The 18,317-nt window shown below is 38.4% G+C and overlaps 1 protein-coding gene across 3 annotated transcripts; it reads right to left on the bottom strand.

Annotated features, from left to right (window-relative positions):
• Positions 1–473: 473 nt before the first annotated feature.
• LOC130932917 (uncharacterized) lies at positions 474–6,406 on the bottom strand. 3 transcript variants are annotated; one of them, XM_057862375.1, is made up of 11 exons: positions 6,305–6,397; positions 6,092–6,140; positions 5,424–5,588; positions 5,221–5,323; positions 4,243–4,355; positions 3,409–3,477; positions 2,764–2,879; positions 2,286–2,340; positions 1,420–1,540; positions 936–1,078; positions 474–821 (listed from the first exon to the last, which is right to left on the bottom strand). In XM_057862375.1, exons 3-11 carry the CDS (start codon positions 5,559–5,561, stop codon positions 723–725), a joined length of 957 nt encoding a protein of 318 aa, XP_057718358.1. In that variant the 5' UTR covers positions 5,562–5,588; positions 6,092–6,140; positions 6,305–6,397; the 3' UTR covers positions 474–722. The 3 variants fall into 3 exon arrangements, with proteins under 3 accessions (XP_057718358.1, XP_057718360.1, XP_057718359.1); XM_057862377.1 differs by having other exon boundaries at positions 5,970–6,140; positions 6,305–6,382; XM_057862376.1 differs by lacking the exon at positions 6,092–6,140 and having other exon boundaries at positions 475–821; positions 6,305–6,406.
• Between the last annotated feature and the right edge of the window lie 11,911 nt (positions 6,407–18,317).

The following is an 18,317-nucleotide window of genomic DNA, read 5'->3' as shown; positions in this document are numbered from 1 at the left end:
TTGCAAAAGGACAAATCGAGGTGGTGCCGTAGTCGGAAAAGATGGAGCTACTAGCATCAACTCAGCCATTGAGCAAGCCATCGGAGAGGGAGGGAGAGAGGAGAGAGAGAGGGTTTGGGTTGTTTGGAAAATTGTAAAAATTGTAAAACACAACTGTTTTGGAAACTCTTGGAATTTGCACGGATGATCTTATCATAGTTAACTAATTTGGTATATTAAACTCATGTTAAAGGCCGGATTAGTGTTTATTGTTTAACCATAATGACTCAATATAATTCTTCCAATAACCTTCATATATATCATAGAAGATTGGCTAAATATCACCTAAAAATAAATGTCAATAGCAAGCATTCTTAGCAATTTTTTACAGTATTAAATTTTACACAGTAGTAAATAAAGCAAAATCGAGTTCAAGCAAGCAATTGAAGAATCATAGGCACAGAGAAGGAATACGTTGTGTTAAAACGTAGTAATTGTTGAGAACGGAAATTTCTGAACACCTGTGTTTCTACTTTTTAAGGCTTTATAAATTATAATACATATCTGCTTAATTCTTAATTCATAAAAACATTAATCTGATATTTTGCTATCTCACTTAAACTTTAATTTTCAAGATTTTTACCACTGTACATCTAAAATGGCAATGCCCTTTGGGAAAACAAAAGAGAGAAAGATAAATGTTAAAAAGTAAATTTAAAAAAAAAAAAGAGCATAGTAAATCATCATCTCAACATGTTGTAAGCAGGTAAATCTTTGACACTGAAGATGTCGTCAAGAGCAAGCTCCCTCTCTAACTGCGTTCTCGTGGACTTCAAAACATCCTAATCAAAATGAAAAAAACAGATGAATGCATGAGAAGAATATCAAAGCAAAAGTTAAAACCAAAATATATAATAATTAAGCTTTGGACTTAAACAAAGTTAATGATATATTACATTGAATTCCATATAAGTAGCACGCTTTGCTAGCCATTGAGCATCCATCATTTGAAAGGCAACACAATAAAGCATATCAAATGCCATTTCATCCTCCTCAAGAAGTTTTAGGAAACGGATTCCTGATGAAGATGATGGAGACCCTGCAAGGAAAATATTTCTTCAGATAACATTACATATCAACACCAAGTACAATTAAGGAAAACCCTATACTTACTAAAATCCCTGAAGGCTTTATAAAAATTATAAATAAATGAATCAATAAATCTTTCAAAGGTGGCATGGTAAATAAGATTTCATATCAAGTTAGATACAACCACATTAGAAAAACTAGCTAATGGAGAATCCAAGGCTTTGTAACCCAGAATTCCCAGGAATCCCACTTTCGATGTGATACTCAAGTCTCATCTTGTGATTGGATCCTAAAACCTTACATCCATAAAAGTAAACCCATTGTTTTTTATCAATGGAGAATTTATGTTACCTGCTTGTAGATCCAACATCTGCACCAACATAAAAGAAATATTGATTCCAGCCACGGCAAACGGATATTCCCACTCTGCTCTGACTCCATCTTTTTTATGCAATAGTCTCTGAAATGATTCCTATAACAGTGGCAAGAAAAGATGTACTTGACTAACTAAAATCACACTGCTTATAAAGTATGTAACACAATAGTAGTCCTACTGTGCTTGCACAAAAAAGTGAAGATGCAGAAAGTCATTTTTAAACATGCACAGTGAACTGCTTATGTTGTTCTCATTGAAAGTGTTCTGTTTAGAGGAAAATGCAATCATTGTTAAGGCCATTATATATAGGAAGAGATTGTGTTTACTGGCTTTCTTTGGTTATCTTTAAGTGCATTTTTATTAAGCGAGTTTCAGATTCATTTTATGAGATGGAAGAATGAACAATTATATTGAATTTGCTCTAATATAACAGCCTCATTATTTTCCTCCTTAACTTGAATGAATATCATTTGTCTATCAAGAAAACAAATATTGAGGTTTGACAACAGAGGTTTGAGGTAATATAATGGAGCTGAATCTAAACAATAATAAGCTTTCATATAATAGCTTATCTTTGTTTTCACACTGGGTCAAGTTTTGTGCTCATTTATTGGTAGTCACAAGACAGTCAAACGTGTAAATAAGAGACCATGAATCACTCCTAACAAAAATGGCAGGGTGGGGTCGCGGGGGAAAATTTTGGAATGGAGCAGAGAAGTCCATAGAAAGGTCAAATAAATATTTAAAGGAGAACCGAACTGATAATGTATTATAGTTTACCAGTCACGCAAGGACAATGTGTTGATGAATGCAAAAATGAAAATACAGTAGAAGAACTTACAGGGTACTTCAGGGCAAAAAAGATGAGATTCTCTAATGATATAAATCCTCCACCCCTGCAGACCATGGTTAAATAGTATACAGTCAGTTATTCATAATACAAAACTAAGATTAACAACAAAAACAAAGCCTTATTCCACTAAATGAGGTCGGCTACATGAATCAAAGTCGAAGGATACTATTGCATAATAAATTAATGGATAAAACAGTGACTGTAGAAGAAACATTGATAGCAAGGAAACTTTTGTTGGAGATGTGACACATTTGGGAACTATCAATACATATAAGATGTGCAAAATATTCTCAGGCACCTTCCATTATGAAGCAAATAAAGTCTAAATCGCCTTTCCCATAAAAATAAACAAATAAAGTCTAAATGGCGTGAAATAACTGCTGAATAATGTTTACCGATACTCATCCCCCCACCCCCAAAAAAAGCTCCATTTCCCAATGTACAATGTATTGCTTTGATCACACACCTAAAATCTGTTGAAGGGTCTGAGCCTTGCCATCCCATGTCCTTCCAAAGCTCTGATTTAAGTGAAGGAAGCTCCCTGTCAGGGTAAGCCAATTTCCATAATTGTTTAAGTGCATCCTGAAACAAGGAAAAAAATGAAATCCTAATCTCAATCAAAAAAAGTTTATGTTTTTCTTTTTTCATTATTGGTGGGGGGAGATACAAGAAGCAATCATTCAAGACGGAAAGAAGAACTACTGACATTCATTATATTTGTTTCTATTTATACCATAGATTCTCTAAAATAATGTGCACTAGGTATCAATGTACTAATATAGACATGCAACAAAGAAACAGATAGTAATTTTCTTTGCAACCTATTGGTTAATCCAATAAGGCAACTCAATTTAAAATATTTCTATTTCTCCCTAAACATTTCCTTATTAACATGAATTTGCACGTCAAGTAGTTATTGTCACCACATTGCAGATCAACAACATTAAGACTGTTTATTAAGTAAGCCATGCAAAGCAAACTTGAGCAGTAGCATAAAAGTGAAGATTGGATCAGAACAAGAGAAAAAATTGGACATGATAGAATGCGGGGTATAGTAGCGAATTTCAGAATATGGATTTCAAAATTACAAAACTTGCATTAAACCACATACTTGGTGCTCTGTTTTGGAACCATCAAAGGGCACTTCAAGCCGGTGCCTCAAATTTCTGAGTCTTTCTTCCTACAAAAGAAATAAATAACAAAGAACAATAAGCAACAGGTTACATAACAAATAATATATAACTACAAACAATAGATAAAATTCTACAAAATGCAATAAGATGTCATTCTTCAACATATACTAATATAAAAGATAGGCACACTCCAAAAATAAGACAATGAAGGAATCAAAATACTGATGAATTATAAGTTTGAATATATTTATTAAGGCTTGCTTTTATCATGTGAAAAATTTACATTAATATTTCAACAAAATACACATAATCAGTTCTAAATAAACATCCACTGCCCGCCTACGTCTTTACAAATAATACCTCAGACATTCAAGACACTGAGTCGCAATATCAAACTAACTCCAGTGATGAGACCATATAAGCATATACAATGACAATCTTTTCATATTAGATTGAGTCGACTACATATACAATGACAAATTGTGCTATCTTAATTATCCTGCAGCTTCTTCACTTACTGAACCTCCTAATTGATGTGCTGTATTGGGCACCCTTTAGTTCTCAAATGACAACAGTCGGCTAAGTTGGGGTTGGTGGGCATTGATTCAAAAGGCATGATAAAAAAAAAGTCTGTTAAATTCATAGTTTATCAATTGAATTTTCACCTAGGATTCCAAAATATGTGGGGTTTAGAGAGAATATTCAAAAGCAAAAGCATTTGAATCTATTTGCCAAAGGATCAAGGTCTTGATCACTTGATTTACAAAACGATAAGTACATGATAATTCAAAATACAATAACACTACACATACCTGCAGAGAGCTAAGAGAAAGAGGATGCATCTTATTGTTTGGCCCATTTAGAGCAGTAGAAGGTAAAGATAGAATACGCCCGATAAGTGATCCAGATCCTAGTACAATGTTTGCTGCAAATGCAATATGAATAATTAGTTACAGATCACTAAATCATCTGTGCACTAGAAAAGCTCATTTTTACAGAAAGCACGCATACAACCGAATGTCTATTATTTCATAGTAAAGCTTCATATGTTTTCCCCAAGCACTAAAATGGGGCTATTAGAAATATAGAAAGATAAATCATCATAATCCTATAAAAATAGGAAAATAATAAAATAATAAAGAAAACCATAGATTTTTTTATTCTTTGCTTTATAAGATTTCAAACTCAAGTAATGCTACACAACCACTACGTGCCTCCAAACTCCATTCCTAGCCTATTATCAGTCACCCTCCTCAATTCAGTCAATTAAATCTTCTAATTATAATAGAAATTTGGAGTTAAAAATAATTGTATAAACTGCTACTATAAATATTAGGACTTTTAAGGGGGAAAAGGATGTTCATTGCCTTTATTTTTACTCGATTCCCAACAAAAGCAAGGGATTTTAATCCCCTTTAACCAGAAGTGGTGCAAAATTATGTCCAGAAAAATCTAGGATAGAACTCATGAACTGTGAACACAAGAAAAATATGCCATCATAAATGCAGGGTTTCCTACAGTAAAAAGGGCGAAAAAGGGGAGAATAAAGGGCAAAAAATAATATGGTAAAAAGGATGTGTCCTTCGGCATATAAAGGGAGAATAAGCTATTTGCCTAACTGGAGAAGATAACTAAAACAACAAATTACTTATTAACAAAAAAGCCAGTGACAAACAGTCAATTATTGCGATTCTTGCTAACCAATGTGAAACAACAAACCACTTCATTATTCATATCATGGAGGCTTAGCTGTAACTATGAGGGAAGTCAAAACTAAATCATACACATACCAAACCACTGTGCCCACTGCGCAATAAGGTTCGAAAATAAGAATGTCCAATGAAACTGTGCTTTCTTCCTCTCATCATCCCAAGTATCATCAAGTTCATTTGTCTGTATAAGAATAAAAAAAATCACAATTTAAGAACAGATTAAACAAATGAATTTAGAATAAAAACCAAACCAAAACAGATAACCACAAAGAATCTCTTACCCTCCTACTACCATATGATTCATCGTCACCCAGTAAGGGCTCACTCAAATTATCCAATCCCGAACTCTCGTAGTGTGCCCTGCTTCTATCACCAACATCCCCATGATGGAGCCTTCTTCTCAGTGTTCTTGATGACATCAATATGACTCTTTATAATTGGCTAGCCTATCAGCCAAAAACAGAACCTTTTCTAAGAAACCAGCAAGCTCAAGACCATAATCATCAATATACCAGATATTAAATTAGACCCAAAACAAAAGCAAATATTTTTTATTGATCACTCGGCTGCTGAGCATTACTATGATCCATCAAGCACCAAAACATTCCCTCATTCCCTCTAATTTTGCTAACCCTAGATGAAAAGCTTATCAAATTGATCAACTAAATCGCAGTAAAAACAACATAATGAACCAAAATTGAGCTGATACTTCAATACGGGGCACAAGTGCACAACAACGATGGAAACAAACACGATAAACACACACACATACATGAATTAAGAGAAGCAATTTCATATACCCTAAAGAGGAAAGATGAAAAGTTTACTATTTGAATTTTTTTTCTTAAAGAAAAATGGGCTCCTTTTGCTTCCTCAGCTGATGCCGAATCGAATAATGCAGGATGCGGATTAACAGAAATTGGGGGCGAAGGGTTCTTACTATTTGTACCTTAATTTCACGGAGGGAAAGGAATCCTCGTACGTAAATGCAAAACAACCTAAGAAACCGGAAGGGTTTATAAATTTCAAAGAACTAATATTGCTTATATCCAATTGCTGTTGCTTTTCGTGCTTGTTAAGGAAAATTTTGAAAAAAAAAAGAATGAAGAAAATAATAAAATAATTGAGAGAGAAGGAAAGAATCGAAGTTTTGGTGTGTTACCGAATCAAGAGAGTAGCCACAGCTGAAACGCGTTCTGGTCTGGGTGTGCAAGCTCTTGACTTGTTTTTTGGGTAGATGGCAACCAACTGACCAAGGAAAGCAAGGAAAACGAACATAAATTATTCTTATTAATTTTTCATATTTATACATTTTATTATTATATATTTAAATAAAAAATAAAAGTAAATTAAATTTTTATATTATGTTCTAATTTATTACTATTTATGCTCCGACCCAAAAAATAAAACCAAACCCAAAAAGAACAGAAGTCCCCCAATAAAAATAGCCTCATCCACTCCTACTCGACCTTATAGAGGTTGGGCACGATGACAACAGTTCAACCTTATTTATTTGAATAAACAACGACCTCCTAAGATATTTTTCACTTATCTCGAAGGGAGATCTTAACAACTTTCTTAGAAAAAGAGAACTGTTATCCACCACTTACGGTGGAACTGCTCCAAAAAGGTGGTTATTTTTTCTACTATAAATACACTAACACTCTCAGGTATATTCAGAATCCAATCTACAAAAAACCTGCCTAAAGTCTTTGCTAACTTAAGCATTAGAGTCTCTTGCAGGTACCACCCTCTACCTCCTCACAAAGAACTCAAACGACAGCTCCTCGGAACCAACACAAGTTGGACGCTGCCTCAAAAGGAATCTGAACCTCACGTTCTGGCCCTAATCATCGTTTCAGGTAATTCTCGAAATATTGGCACCGTTGCCGGAGACCTGGAAGTCTACACCTATGAATGGTGGACAATCAATTCGAAGATGGCTATACGGCATCTGAATCGGAACCGGAGCCTCACAACGACAATTGAGCACTTGTGTTACCTCCACCATGAGAAAGAACAAGTACCCCCCACAGAGAAGGTACATCAGGAAACCCGCCACCATGGCGGATCCATTCAGAGATCCACCCACCCGAAGATGAAGAACCTCCTCATCCCACGGTGATACTGGGACTCGTACATGGGCATCGCGATCGATTAGAACAACTTGAGCCAAAAGTTGAATGGACAGCAAGAAGCAAAAAGGGAATTACGAAAAGAGGTACGACGACAAAGAGAGCTGGAGGAAAAGCTCTTGAGATTAGAGGTCGACCTAAGAAATCGGAGAATTCGGGCCAAAAGAGAGAAAAGTTCTCTTGGAGGGGAGGACCATTCATTGAAGCATTCATGCGAGCACGGATTCCCAGGAACTTTAAAAGTCCTGATAAGGATCTCTACGATGGAATGATCGACCCAAGACATCCCCTCAAAAGTCAGATGTACCTAGCTGATGAGTCCGATGTAACTCATTGCAAGGCCTTCCCGACAACGCTGACCAAAGCAGTGATGAAATGGTTTGATAACTTACCGTCCAGGTCAGTGACTTGCTTTGATGACCTGGTAAGGAAGTTTCTGACCCGATGTTCAATTCAAAAGAATAAAGTCAAACATGCTCCAAATCTCTTAGGGGTAAAACAAGAGGTTGGTGAAGCACTCTGAGATTATATAGAAAGATTCAACAAAGCTTGCTTGGAAATACAAAACTTACTTCTTGAACCAGTGATAATGGGTTCGTTAACGGCCTTAGAGAATGGACGTTTTTCCAATCCATATCCAAGCGACACCCGACTTCCATGTATAATGTACAAGAGCAGGCAGAGAAGTATATCAACATGGAGGAGAACTTCTGACTTGGAGATCTCGTTCCAAAGCCAAACCTTCCCTACCAAACTCGGGATAAAGAGAAGGAGACAATGAAAAAAATGGAGTATATCTCAGAGAAGCCTCGAAGATACCACAACTACACTCCACTCCGAGTTTCTCTTGTCGATATTTACAAAGAGATCTGTCACACTGAAAAACTTTTACCTCATCGCCCCATTAAACACAAAAAGGCCAGAAGTAGAATAGAATATTGCGAGTATCACAAACTATATGAGCATTCTATCAATGACCGTTATGATATGAAAAATGTTATAGAAAAGTTGGCTGAAGAAGGTAAAGTAGAAAGATACCTTACTAAAAGGACGGATGACACAGGAAAAAGGAAAAAAGAGATAAAGATGGAAGTCAGTAAGATCGGCCACCACAAAACCCCGATAGGCACATACACATGATAAATGACAGATTTGCAGGAGGAGGAGTTACTAAGTCCTCAAGCAAAACGCATCTTAAAGAGGTATATCAAGTTAGGAAAGACAGTGGAGCTCTCAATCTACTAGGGGTGGCAATGGGTAGGGTAGGGTTTGGTTTGAACCCAACCCTAACCCTACCTGTGGGTTAAGTTTTTAATCAACACTCAACTCTACCCTACCGGCGGGTTGAAAAATACCCAACCCTAACACTACCCGCACTCAACACGCGGGTATCCGACCATAACCGCGGGTTGACTGATAAACCACTATTTTATCATTTACAATGTGTTTAATTGTATAGTTTTATCATGGTCTTTACCCACTTATTCATATAATTAGCATGCATTTATATTTCCTTCCTAAAATTATTACATGATTGAAAACATGCTTCTTTGGTCTTAATTTAGCTAATCTTAATCCTTTCTTATTACCATTCGATGCCTTGATCTGTGTGTTAAGTGTTTCAGGCTTCATAGGGCAGGAATGGCTTAGAGAATGAAGAAGAAGTGTGCAAAGATGGAAGGAATACAAGGAATTGAGGAGATGACCAGCGAAAAGTCACGCGGTCGCGTGGCTCACGAGACCGCGTGAAATAGAAGAAATCAGAGTGACACAATCGCATGGCTCACGCGACCGCGCTGATTGGAAAAGCACAAGTGACGCGGAAGCGTGGACGACGCGAACGCGTGGCAGGGAAAAACGCGAATGACGCGTCCGCATGGATAACGCGATCGTGCGACGTGCGCGATCTGCAGAATTACAAAAGTCACTGGCAGAGATTCTGGGCCGCATTTCAACCCAGTTTTTTGCCCAGAAACACAGATTAAAGTCAGGAATGCATCCATTCAGAGAGTATCCGAATTTTCAGTCACTTTCCATGATTTAGGTTTAGTTTGGAGAGAGGTTCTCTCCTCTCTCTCTCTTTAGAATTTAGGATTTAGGACTTCTCTTAGTTTTAGGAGTAACTCTCGATCCCATGTTCAATATTCCTTTTACTATTTAATTTCTCTTCTATTTTTGTTTACTCTGAAGCTTTTATTGTGTTTGATTGATGTTGCCCAATTGGCTGTTGATATTGTCCATGTTAGAATTGACATTTTTATTTAATGATATTTGAGGTATTTCAGTTTATGATTGTTCCTTTTTATTATTCCCAATCTGAAGACATTTTCATTCCTGTAGATTTAATTTTCTTCCTTTTGGTCTTGGTTAAGAAATCAGTAACTCAGGAGTTATCTTAGCTCAACATAATTGATAACTGTTATCTTTGCTAATTGGACTGAACTTCAATAATCCCAACCTTTTCTTAGGAAATAAATAGGATTCGAAGGTCAACTAATTTATCCCTTAACTTTCCTTTGCTTTAGCAAAGGTTAACTAAGTGGAATTAAGATTCAACTTTCATTATTATTGCTAAGAATAACAAAGTCTGGACTTCCATTTTCTCATACCTTGCCAAAAGTTTGCTTTACAGTATTTATTTATTTTAATTGTCATTTAAATTATTTGCCATATTTATTCCTTATTTCCAAAACCCCCAATTTTATCTTTTTCATAGCCAATAATAAGAACATACCTCCCTGCAATTCCTTGAGAAGACGACCCGAGGTTTAAATACTCGGTTATCAATTTTAAAAGGGGTTTGTTACTTGTGACAACCAAAACGTTTGTATGAAAAGACTCTTGTTGGTTTAGAAGCTATACTTGCAACGGGAATTTATTCTGAATTCTAGATCACGCAAAAGTTCTAACGTCAAAATGGCGCCGTTGCCGGGGAATTGCAAACGTGTGCCTTATTATTGGTTATTGTAAATATTTATTTAAATATATATATATATATATATATATATATATATATATATATATTTTTCTTTCACTTGTTTATTTGTTTTCTCTCTTCCTCCTTATTTCTGATTTCTATTATGAATTCTCACCCCTCTCGCTTTGAGTTTAGTTCTAACTTTGTTGAAAGAAATAGAAACCACGGCAAGAATATGCATCAAGGTCAGACCAATCAAGGATGGATGGAGTCAAGAGGATCTAATCAACCCTTTAGGCAACAACACCCTCCAAGATATCATGGACAACGACCATTCTACAATGCATACCCAGCTGAAAGATATGGTGGACAGCCTTGTAACTACCAACAAGCCCCACCCCGTGCCTATAGACCATCCTCTCAACATAACCTCGAACCACCACACTCACAAGCTTCTTTTCACCATTCGCCACCATACGATCCTTATTCGCCCTAACACTAATCCAATTACTCCCAAGAACCACCACTCCCCCATACACCATACCCATATCCATCAAAGCCAAAATCACAGGTTCGCCTTGAAGAATCAATGAAACAATTTACTGCAACCCTTCATCAATTGGAGCAAGCAATAATAGAGGAGTTAAAGCAATTATCTTCCAGACGTTCAGCCCCTCAACAGACCCCCATGGCTTTATGTGGAGAATTCAATGAAGAACGCAGTACAAAAAAGATGCTAGAAGCTCCAGTGAACAGCATAGAGCATAACTTCGTACTAGAACAAATAGAGGAAGCTGTCATTGCAAAAGAAGAAGAGTTGGTTGAAGATTCAGGAGATGCCGAACCGCCACTTGAATCCAGAGTTGTGGAGAACTCCATCAAGGATGTTACAATTGACGCTGAGGAGGATTTTGCACCGCCTCCACTACAATTATCTTATGAAGAACTGAACGGAATAACCCAGGACACATGCTTCCTTGATGATGATGATCACGAGTCCTATTCTCTTAGTGACGACCTTGCATCCGCAAGTGATTTCTCTGAGACAAAAGAATCTTCCCTGAGTGAACATGAAGATGATGCTGAGGTATATTTTTTTCAACCTCCAATATATGACTCGAGCGATGATGAGGGAGAAATTGAAGACTCTGATCAAGATATGGTTGAAGTGGAAGAATTCACAGAAGATTATAAGGGAGTAGAACTTATAGAACCACTGGAAACACCTATCCCAAGGCCATTACCGCCCAACACAAACTACAAGTGGGTAACACCTTTGCCTTTTATCTTTATTTTTCCACTTGAATATGGTTTACTTAAAACAGATGGCCAGCTTAGAGCTCTCTGCGGTTTTAAGAGGAAAAGGGATATGACTCGCACTCAGCGCTGGTATGCAAGATTCAATAAGGGTTCGCACTTCAACTTGAGGTGCAAGAATTGGTGTCAAGCTCAATTTAAAGGATCTCGGAAGCCGTTTGGTCACTGCAGTGAGAATTCGGATTACTCCTCACCCGATTGGACCAATGTAGATCAAGACAAAGACGGGTGTAGAAGAAAAGTTTGGGATCCTGGAGTCTATTCTGACATTCAATACTCCGGGAGCCTACAAGCCTGTTTGAACTCACACAAGGGCTTTACGTACTTTGTTTGGGACCCCGGAGGATGCTGGCGTTCCAAACACTGCTGGAGATTTTTGGATGAATTCAAACATAAGCCACCATAGCAGGAAGCTCAACCAATGTCCAACTTAAGGACTTTAACCAAAAGTGCTAGGTGGGAAACAACCCACCATGGTATGATCGCTCTTGTTTCCATTTTATTTCGTTTTATTCATTTTATATTATTTTATTCCTATTGAACCTGGATGCCATTCATAACATTTGCATTTAGCACTGCATACTGCATAATTGCATTTCGCATTAAAAAAAAAGAGGCACGCACGCGACGCGGCAGCGTCGCTGACGCGTCCGCGTCGCATGTGCATTGTAAAGAAGAGAAATCGAACAGAGAGTCACGCGAGAGCGTGGCTGGAGGCGTGCCCGTGGCATAAATCGTCCCACGTGACCGCGTCGCTGACGCGTCCGCGTCGCTGACGCGTCCGCGTCGAGTGGGAACACTGGCCTCCCACGCGATCGCGTCACTCACGCGGCCGCGTGCCTTGGAATTCGACGTAGAAAAGGTGCACGACCGAAAGTTGTGCTAGAGTGGTGTTGGATTGGTGCTAAACGCACAATTCTTCCCACGCGGCTGCGTGACCGACGCGACCGCATCATATCCTCATAATGGCCACTCATGCGACCGCGTGCCCCACGCGATCGCGTCACCCAATATTTGGCAATTAATGATTTTTAACAGAGGGTTGTGCGAGCGCGAGGCTACCCTCGCGCCAGTGGCATAAAACTGGTCACGCGACCGTGTGACCGATGCGACCGCGTCAATCTGTATAGGTGCAAGTCACGCGACCACGTGCCCCACGCGTCCGCGTCGCGTGCGCCACACAGCTTATCCTAATTTGCCAAATATCTTATCTTTTCTTCCCCAATCCTAATTTTTCCTCCCTCCTTTCTTACTTACTTCTTCTTCCCTTCTTTCCCTTCTCATTCTTCTTATCTTTCATTTCCTTTTACTTAATTGCATACTTTCATTCATTGCATTATTTTCATTGGTGTTGGAATTTTATTTGGGTCATTGTTTTTTCTATATTTTGTGGATTATTTGACAATTATATATCATTTTTTTAAAGGGTGCTTGCATGTTCAATTTAATACTTTTCATACCTTATTTAATATGCATGCTTTATGTTTGTGAAAAAGCCCGTATGGTATCATGCACTTTTCTACATTATTCTATTCTATTATTCAATGCTTGCTTTTCACAAATTCCCTTTACTATTTTATTAATTAAATATAATTGTTAATACAAACGTTATTGTTAGTTTCTCACGACTAACAATACATTAAAGCTTTTGATGCTTGATCTATGCTACTCATGCCCTTGCCGGCATGCTAATAAACATCTTGCATCCAATACTCCCCATGCCTTGCTATATTTCCATTGATGAATTGATCACATGGAATCGCGACCATGTCTTTCATTCACTATTTTTTTACTTGGCATGATTATCACTCGTACTGTCCTCCTCTTTGCTCCATCCCTTTGACTTCATGTCCCTTTCTCTTCTCCCTTTTTCAGGCTGGCCACCAGAACGGGTAAAGAGAAAGCTTCTACAACGAGCAACAGCTAAGGAACCACAACACCCACCCACCTGTACATCTCAGCATGCACCGAGGACGGTGCAATCTTTAAGTGTGGGGAGGTCGATACCGATCTCCACGGGTTAGTTAGTCCCTTCTCAACACCAATTTTTGTTTTTCATTGTTGCATTTGCATGTTTGATTGCATGTTTGTTTTTTGTGCATATTTTACTACTTGGTTAAAGTAATATTTTCTTTTTCAAGAAATTTTTATAGTATTTCACTAATTTGAATAAAACTTTTTGAAAAACTTGTTTGAAGAAATATTATTTTGGAACATAGTTTAGAGCTCGAACACACAAAACCAGTGAGATTTTGAGCCTATTTGATTGGTTGCATTTTATCAACCAATATTTTATTTTTGGTGTGTGTTTTTCTCTCTAAAATTGTGATCTTTGCCTTGCTTAATTCTATATTTCCATTATTTGATGTATGCATGCACTTATATGATTGAGGCTTTGTTTCACTGAGCTTACATACCCTTATGGCCGTACCTTTTATTATCCTTTGCAAACCTATGTTGAGCCTATTTTACCCCTTGTTCTTTACTTTAGCTCATCACTAACTCTAACCGGAAAACAATAATGTCCCTAATTTGAATCTTTGATTAGCTTAGACTAGTGAGAATGCTCATGAATTAAGTGTGGGGAAAAGTGGGTTTGGAAACGTTTGGTTTGGGAATTGAGTATGTTAGACTTTGTGTGAAAATATGAAAAATGTTAAGAACATGTTTATGCATTCAAAACTTTAATCATATTGGTGCACGAAATTGTGATCATCAATGGCGCCATCAACATGGTACGCTCAATTGCAATTTCAACTCTTTATCACAACTTCGCACAACTAACCAGCAAGTGCACTGGGTCGTCCAAGTAATAAACCTTACGCGAGTAAGGGTCAATCCCACGGAGATTGTTGGTATGAAGCAAGCTATGGTCATCTTGTAAATCTCAGTCAGGCAGATTCAAATGGTTATGGATGATTTATGAATAAAGCATAAAATAAAGATAGAGATACTTATGTAATTCATTGGTGAGAATTTCAGATAAGCGTATGGAGATGCTTTGTCCCTTCTGTCTTTCTGCTTTCCTACTGTGTTCATCCAATCCTTCTTACTCCTTTCCATGGCAAGCTGTATGTTGGGCATCACCGTTGTCAATGGCTACAGTCCCGTCCTCTTAGTGAAAATGTTCAACGCGCTCTGTCACAACACGGCTAATCATCTGTCAGTTCTCAATCAGGTTGGAATAGAATCCAGTGATTCTTTTCCGTCTGTCACTAACGCCCAGCCTTCAGGAGTTTGAAGCTCGTCACAGTCATTCAATCCTTGAATCCTACTCAGAATACCACAGACAAGGTTTAGACCTTCCGGATTCTCTTGAATGCCGCTATCAATTCTAGCTTATACCACGAAGATTCCGATTAAGAAATCCAAGAGATAAACATTCAAGCCTTGTTTGCTTGTAGAACGGGAGTGGTTGTCAGGCACGCGTTCATAAGTGAGAATGATGATGAGCTTCACATAATCATCACATTCATCATGTTCTTGGGTGCGAATGAATATCTTAGAACAAGAATGTGCTGAATTGAATAGAAGAACAATAGTAATTGCATTAATATTCGAGGTACAGCAGAGCTCCACACCTCAATCTATGGTGTGTAGAAACTCTACCGTTGAAAATACATAAGTGATAATGGTGATCATTGGCTTCGGCCCCAGAGAGGGAACCAGAAGAACCAAGATGAAAATATAATAGTAAAAGGTCCTATTTATAGAGAACTAGTAGCCTAGGGTTTACAAAAATGAGTAAATGACGTATAAATTCACTTCCGGGCCCACTTGGTGTGTGCTTGGGCTGAGCATTGAAGCATTTTCCTGTAGAGACTTTTCTTGGAGTTAAACGCCAGCTTTTGTGCCAGTTTGGGCGTTTAACTCCCATTTTTGCGCCAGTTTCGGCGTTTAACGCCGGGCAGTCTTGAGCAGATTTGGAACGCCGGTTTAGGCCATCAAATCTCGGGCAAAGTATGGACTATTATACATTGCTGGAAAGCCCAGGATGTCTACTTTCCAACGCAATTGAGAGCTCGCCAATTGGACTTTTGTAGCTCCAGAAAATCTACTTTGAGTGCAGGGAGGTCAGAATCCAACAACATCTGCAGTCCTTTTCAGCCTCTGAATCAGATTTTTGCTCAGGTCCCTCAATTTCAGCCAGAAAATACCTGAAATCACAGAAAAACACACAAACTCATAGTAAAGCCCAGAAAAGTGAATTTTAACTAAAAACTAATAAAAATATAATAAAAACTAACTAAAACATACTAAAAACAATGCCAAAAAGCGTATAAATTATCCGCTCATCACAACACCAAACTTAAATTGTTGCTTGTCCCCAAGCAACTGAAAATCAAATACGATAAAAAGAAGAGAATATGCAATGAATTCCAAAAACATCTATGAAGATCAGTATTAATTAGATGAGCGGGGCTTTTAGCTTTTTGCCTCTGAACAGTTTTGGCATCTCACTCTATCCTTTGAAATTCAGAATGATTGGCTTCTATAGGAACTCATAATCCAGATAGTGTTATTGATTCTCCTAGTTAAGTATGATGATTCTTGAACACAACTACTTTATGAGTCTTGGCCGTGGCCCAAAGCACTCTGTCTTCCAGTATTACTAGCGGATACATACATGCTACAGACACATAACTAGTGATGGATCCATAGGACATTCATAACTTTAAGGCATAGACACTAAGACACTAATGATCATAAGACACAAACATAGATAAACATAAGCATGAAAATTCGAAAAACAGAAAAATAAAGAACAAGGAGATTAAAGAACGGGTCCACCTTAGTGATGGCGGCTTGTTCTTCCTCTTGAAGATCTTATGGAGTGCTTGAGCTCCTCAATGTCTCTTCCTTACCTTTGTTGCTCCTCTCTCATGATTCTTTGATCTTCTCTAATTTCATGGAGGATAATGGAATATTCTTGGTGCTCCATCCTTAGTTGTCCCATGTTGGAACTCAATTCTCCTAGGGAAGTGTTGATTTGCTCCCAATAGTTTTGTGGAGGAAAGTGCATCCCTTGAGGCATCTCAGGGATTTCATGATGAGTGGGATCTCTTGTTTGCTCCATCCTTTTCTTAGTGATGGGCTTGTCTTCATCAATGAGGATGTCTCCCTCTATGTCAATTTCGACTGAATAACAGAGGTGACAAATGAGATGAGGGAGGGCTAACCTTGCCAAGGTAGAGGACTTGTCTGCCACCTTATAAAGTTCTTGGGATATAACCTCATGAACTTCTACTTCCTCTCTAATCATGATGCTATGAATCATGATAGCCTAGTCTATAGTAACTTCGGACCAGTTGCTAGTGAGAATGATTGAGCGTTGGATAAACTCCAACCATCCTCTAGCCACGGGCTTGAGGTCATGCCTTCTCAGTTGAACCGGTTTCCCTCTTGAATCTCTCTTCCATTGAGCGCCCTCTTCACAAATGTCTATGAGGACTTGGTCCAACCTTTGATCAAAGTTGACCCTTCTAGTGTAAGGGTGTTCATCTCCTTGCATCATGGGCAAGTTGAATGCCAACCTTACATTTTCCGGACTAAAATCTAAGCATTTCTCCCGAACCATTGTAAGCCAATTCTTTGGGTCTGGGTTCACACTTTGATCATGGTTCTTGGTGATCCATGCATTGGCATAGAACTCTTGAACCATTGAGATTCTGACTTGTTGAATGGGGTTGGTAAGAACTTCCCAACCTCTTCTTCGGATCTCATGTCGGATCTCTGGATATTCACTCTTTTTGAGTTTGAAAGGGACATCGGGGATCACCTTCTTCATGGCCACAACTTCATAGAAGTGGTCTTGATGCACCCTTGAGATGAATCTCTCCATCTCCCACGACTCGGAGTTGGAAGCTTTTGCCTTCTCTTTCCTCTTTCTAGAGGTTTCTCCAGCCTTAGATGCCATAAATGGTTATGGAAAAACAAAAAGCAATGCTTTTACCACACCAAACTTAGAAGGTTTGCTCGTCCTCGAGCAAAAGAAGGAAGAAGAGAATAGAAGACGAAGAAGAAATAGAGGAGATGGATATGGCTTTGTGGTTCGGTCAAGGGGGAAAAGTAGTGTTTAGGTTGTGTGAAAATGAAGAAGTGAAGATGGGTTTATATAGGAGTGGAGAGGGGGTGTATGGTTCGGCCATTATGGGTGGGTTTGGGAGGGAAAGTGGTTTGAATTTGAATGGTGAGGTAGGTGGGATTTTATGAAGGATGGATATGAGTGGTGAAGAGAATAGTGGGATTTGATAGGTGAGGGGTTTTTTGGGGAAGAGGTGTTGAGGTGATTGGTGAATGGGTGAAGAAGAGAGAGAATGGTGGGGTAGGTGGGGATCCTGTGGGGTCCACAGATCCTGACGTGTCAAGAAAAATTCATCCCTGCACCAAGTGGCGAGCAAAAATGCTTGTTTTGCCAATTCTGGCGTTAAACGCCGGGCTGGTGCCCATTTCTGGCGTTTAACGCCAGCTTCTTGCTCTTTCCTGGCATTTAACGCCAGTCTGGTGCCCCTTTCTGGCGTTAAACGCCCAGAATGGTGCCAGACTGGGTGTTAAATGCCCATTTGCTGCCCTTACTGGCGTTTAAACGCCAGCAAGTTTTCCTCCAGGGTGTGCTGTTTTTCTTTCTGTTTTTCATACTGTTTTTGCTTTTTCAATTGATTTTGTGACTTCCCATGATCATCAACCTATAGAATAACAAAAGGAAAATAGATAAATATAACATTGGGTTGCCTCCCAACAAGCGCTTCTTTAATGTCATTAGCTTGACAGTGGGCCCTCATGGAGCCTCACAGATACTCAGAGCA

The sequence above is a fragment of the Arachis stenosperma genome, chromosome 6 (genome assembly GCF_014773155.1).
Source record: "Arachis stenosperma cultivar V10309 chromosome 6, arast.V10309.gnm1.PFL2, whole genome shotgun sequence".
NCBI lineage: Eukaryota > Viridiplantae > Streptophyta > Magnoliopsida > Fabales > Fabaceae > Arachis > Arachis stenosperma.
Note: the sequence above shows the minus strand (reverse complement) of the source record. Positions and strands in the feature narration are given on the sequence as shown.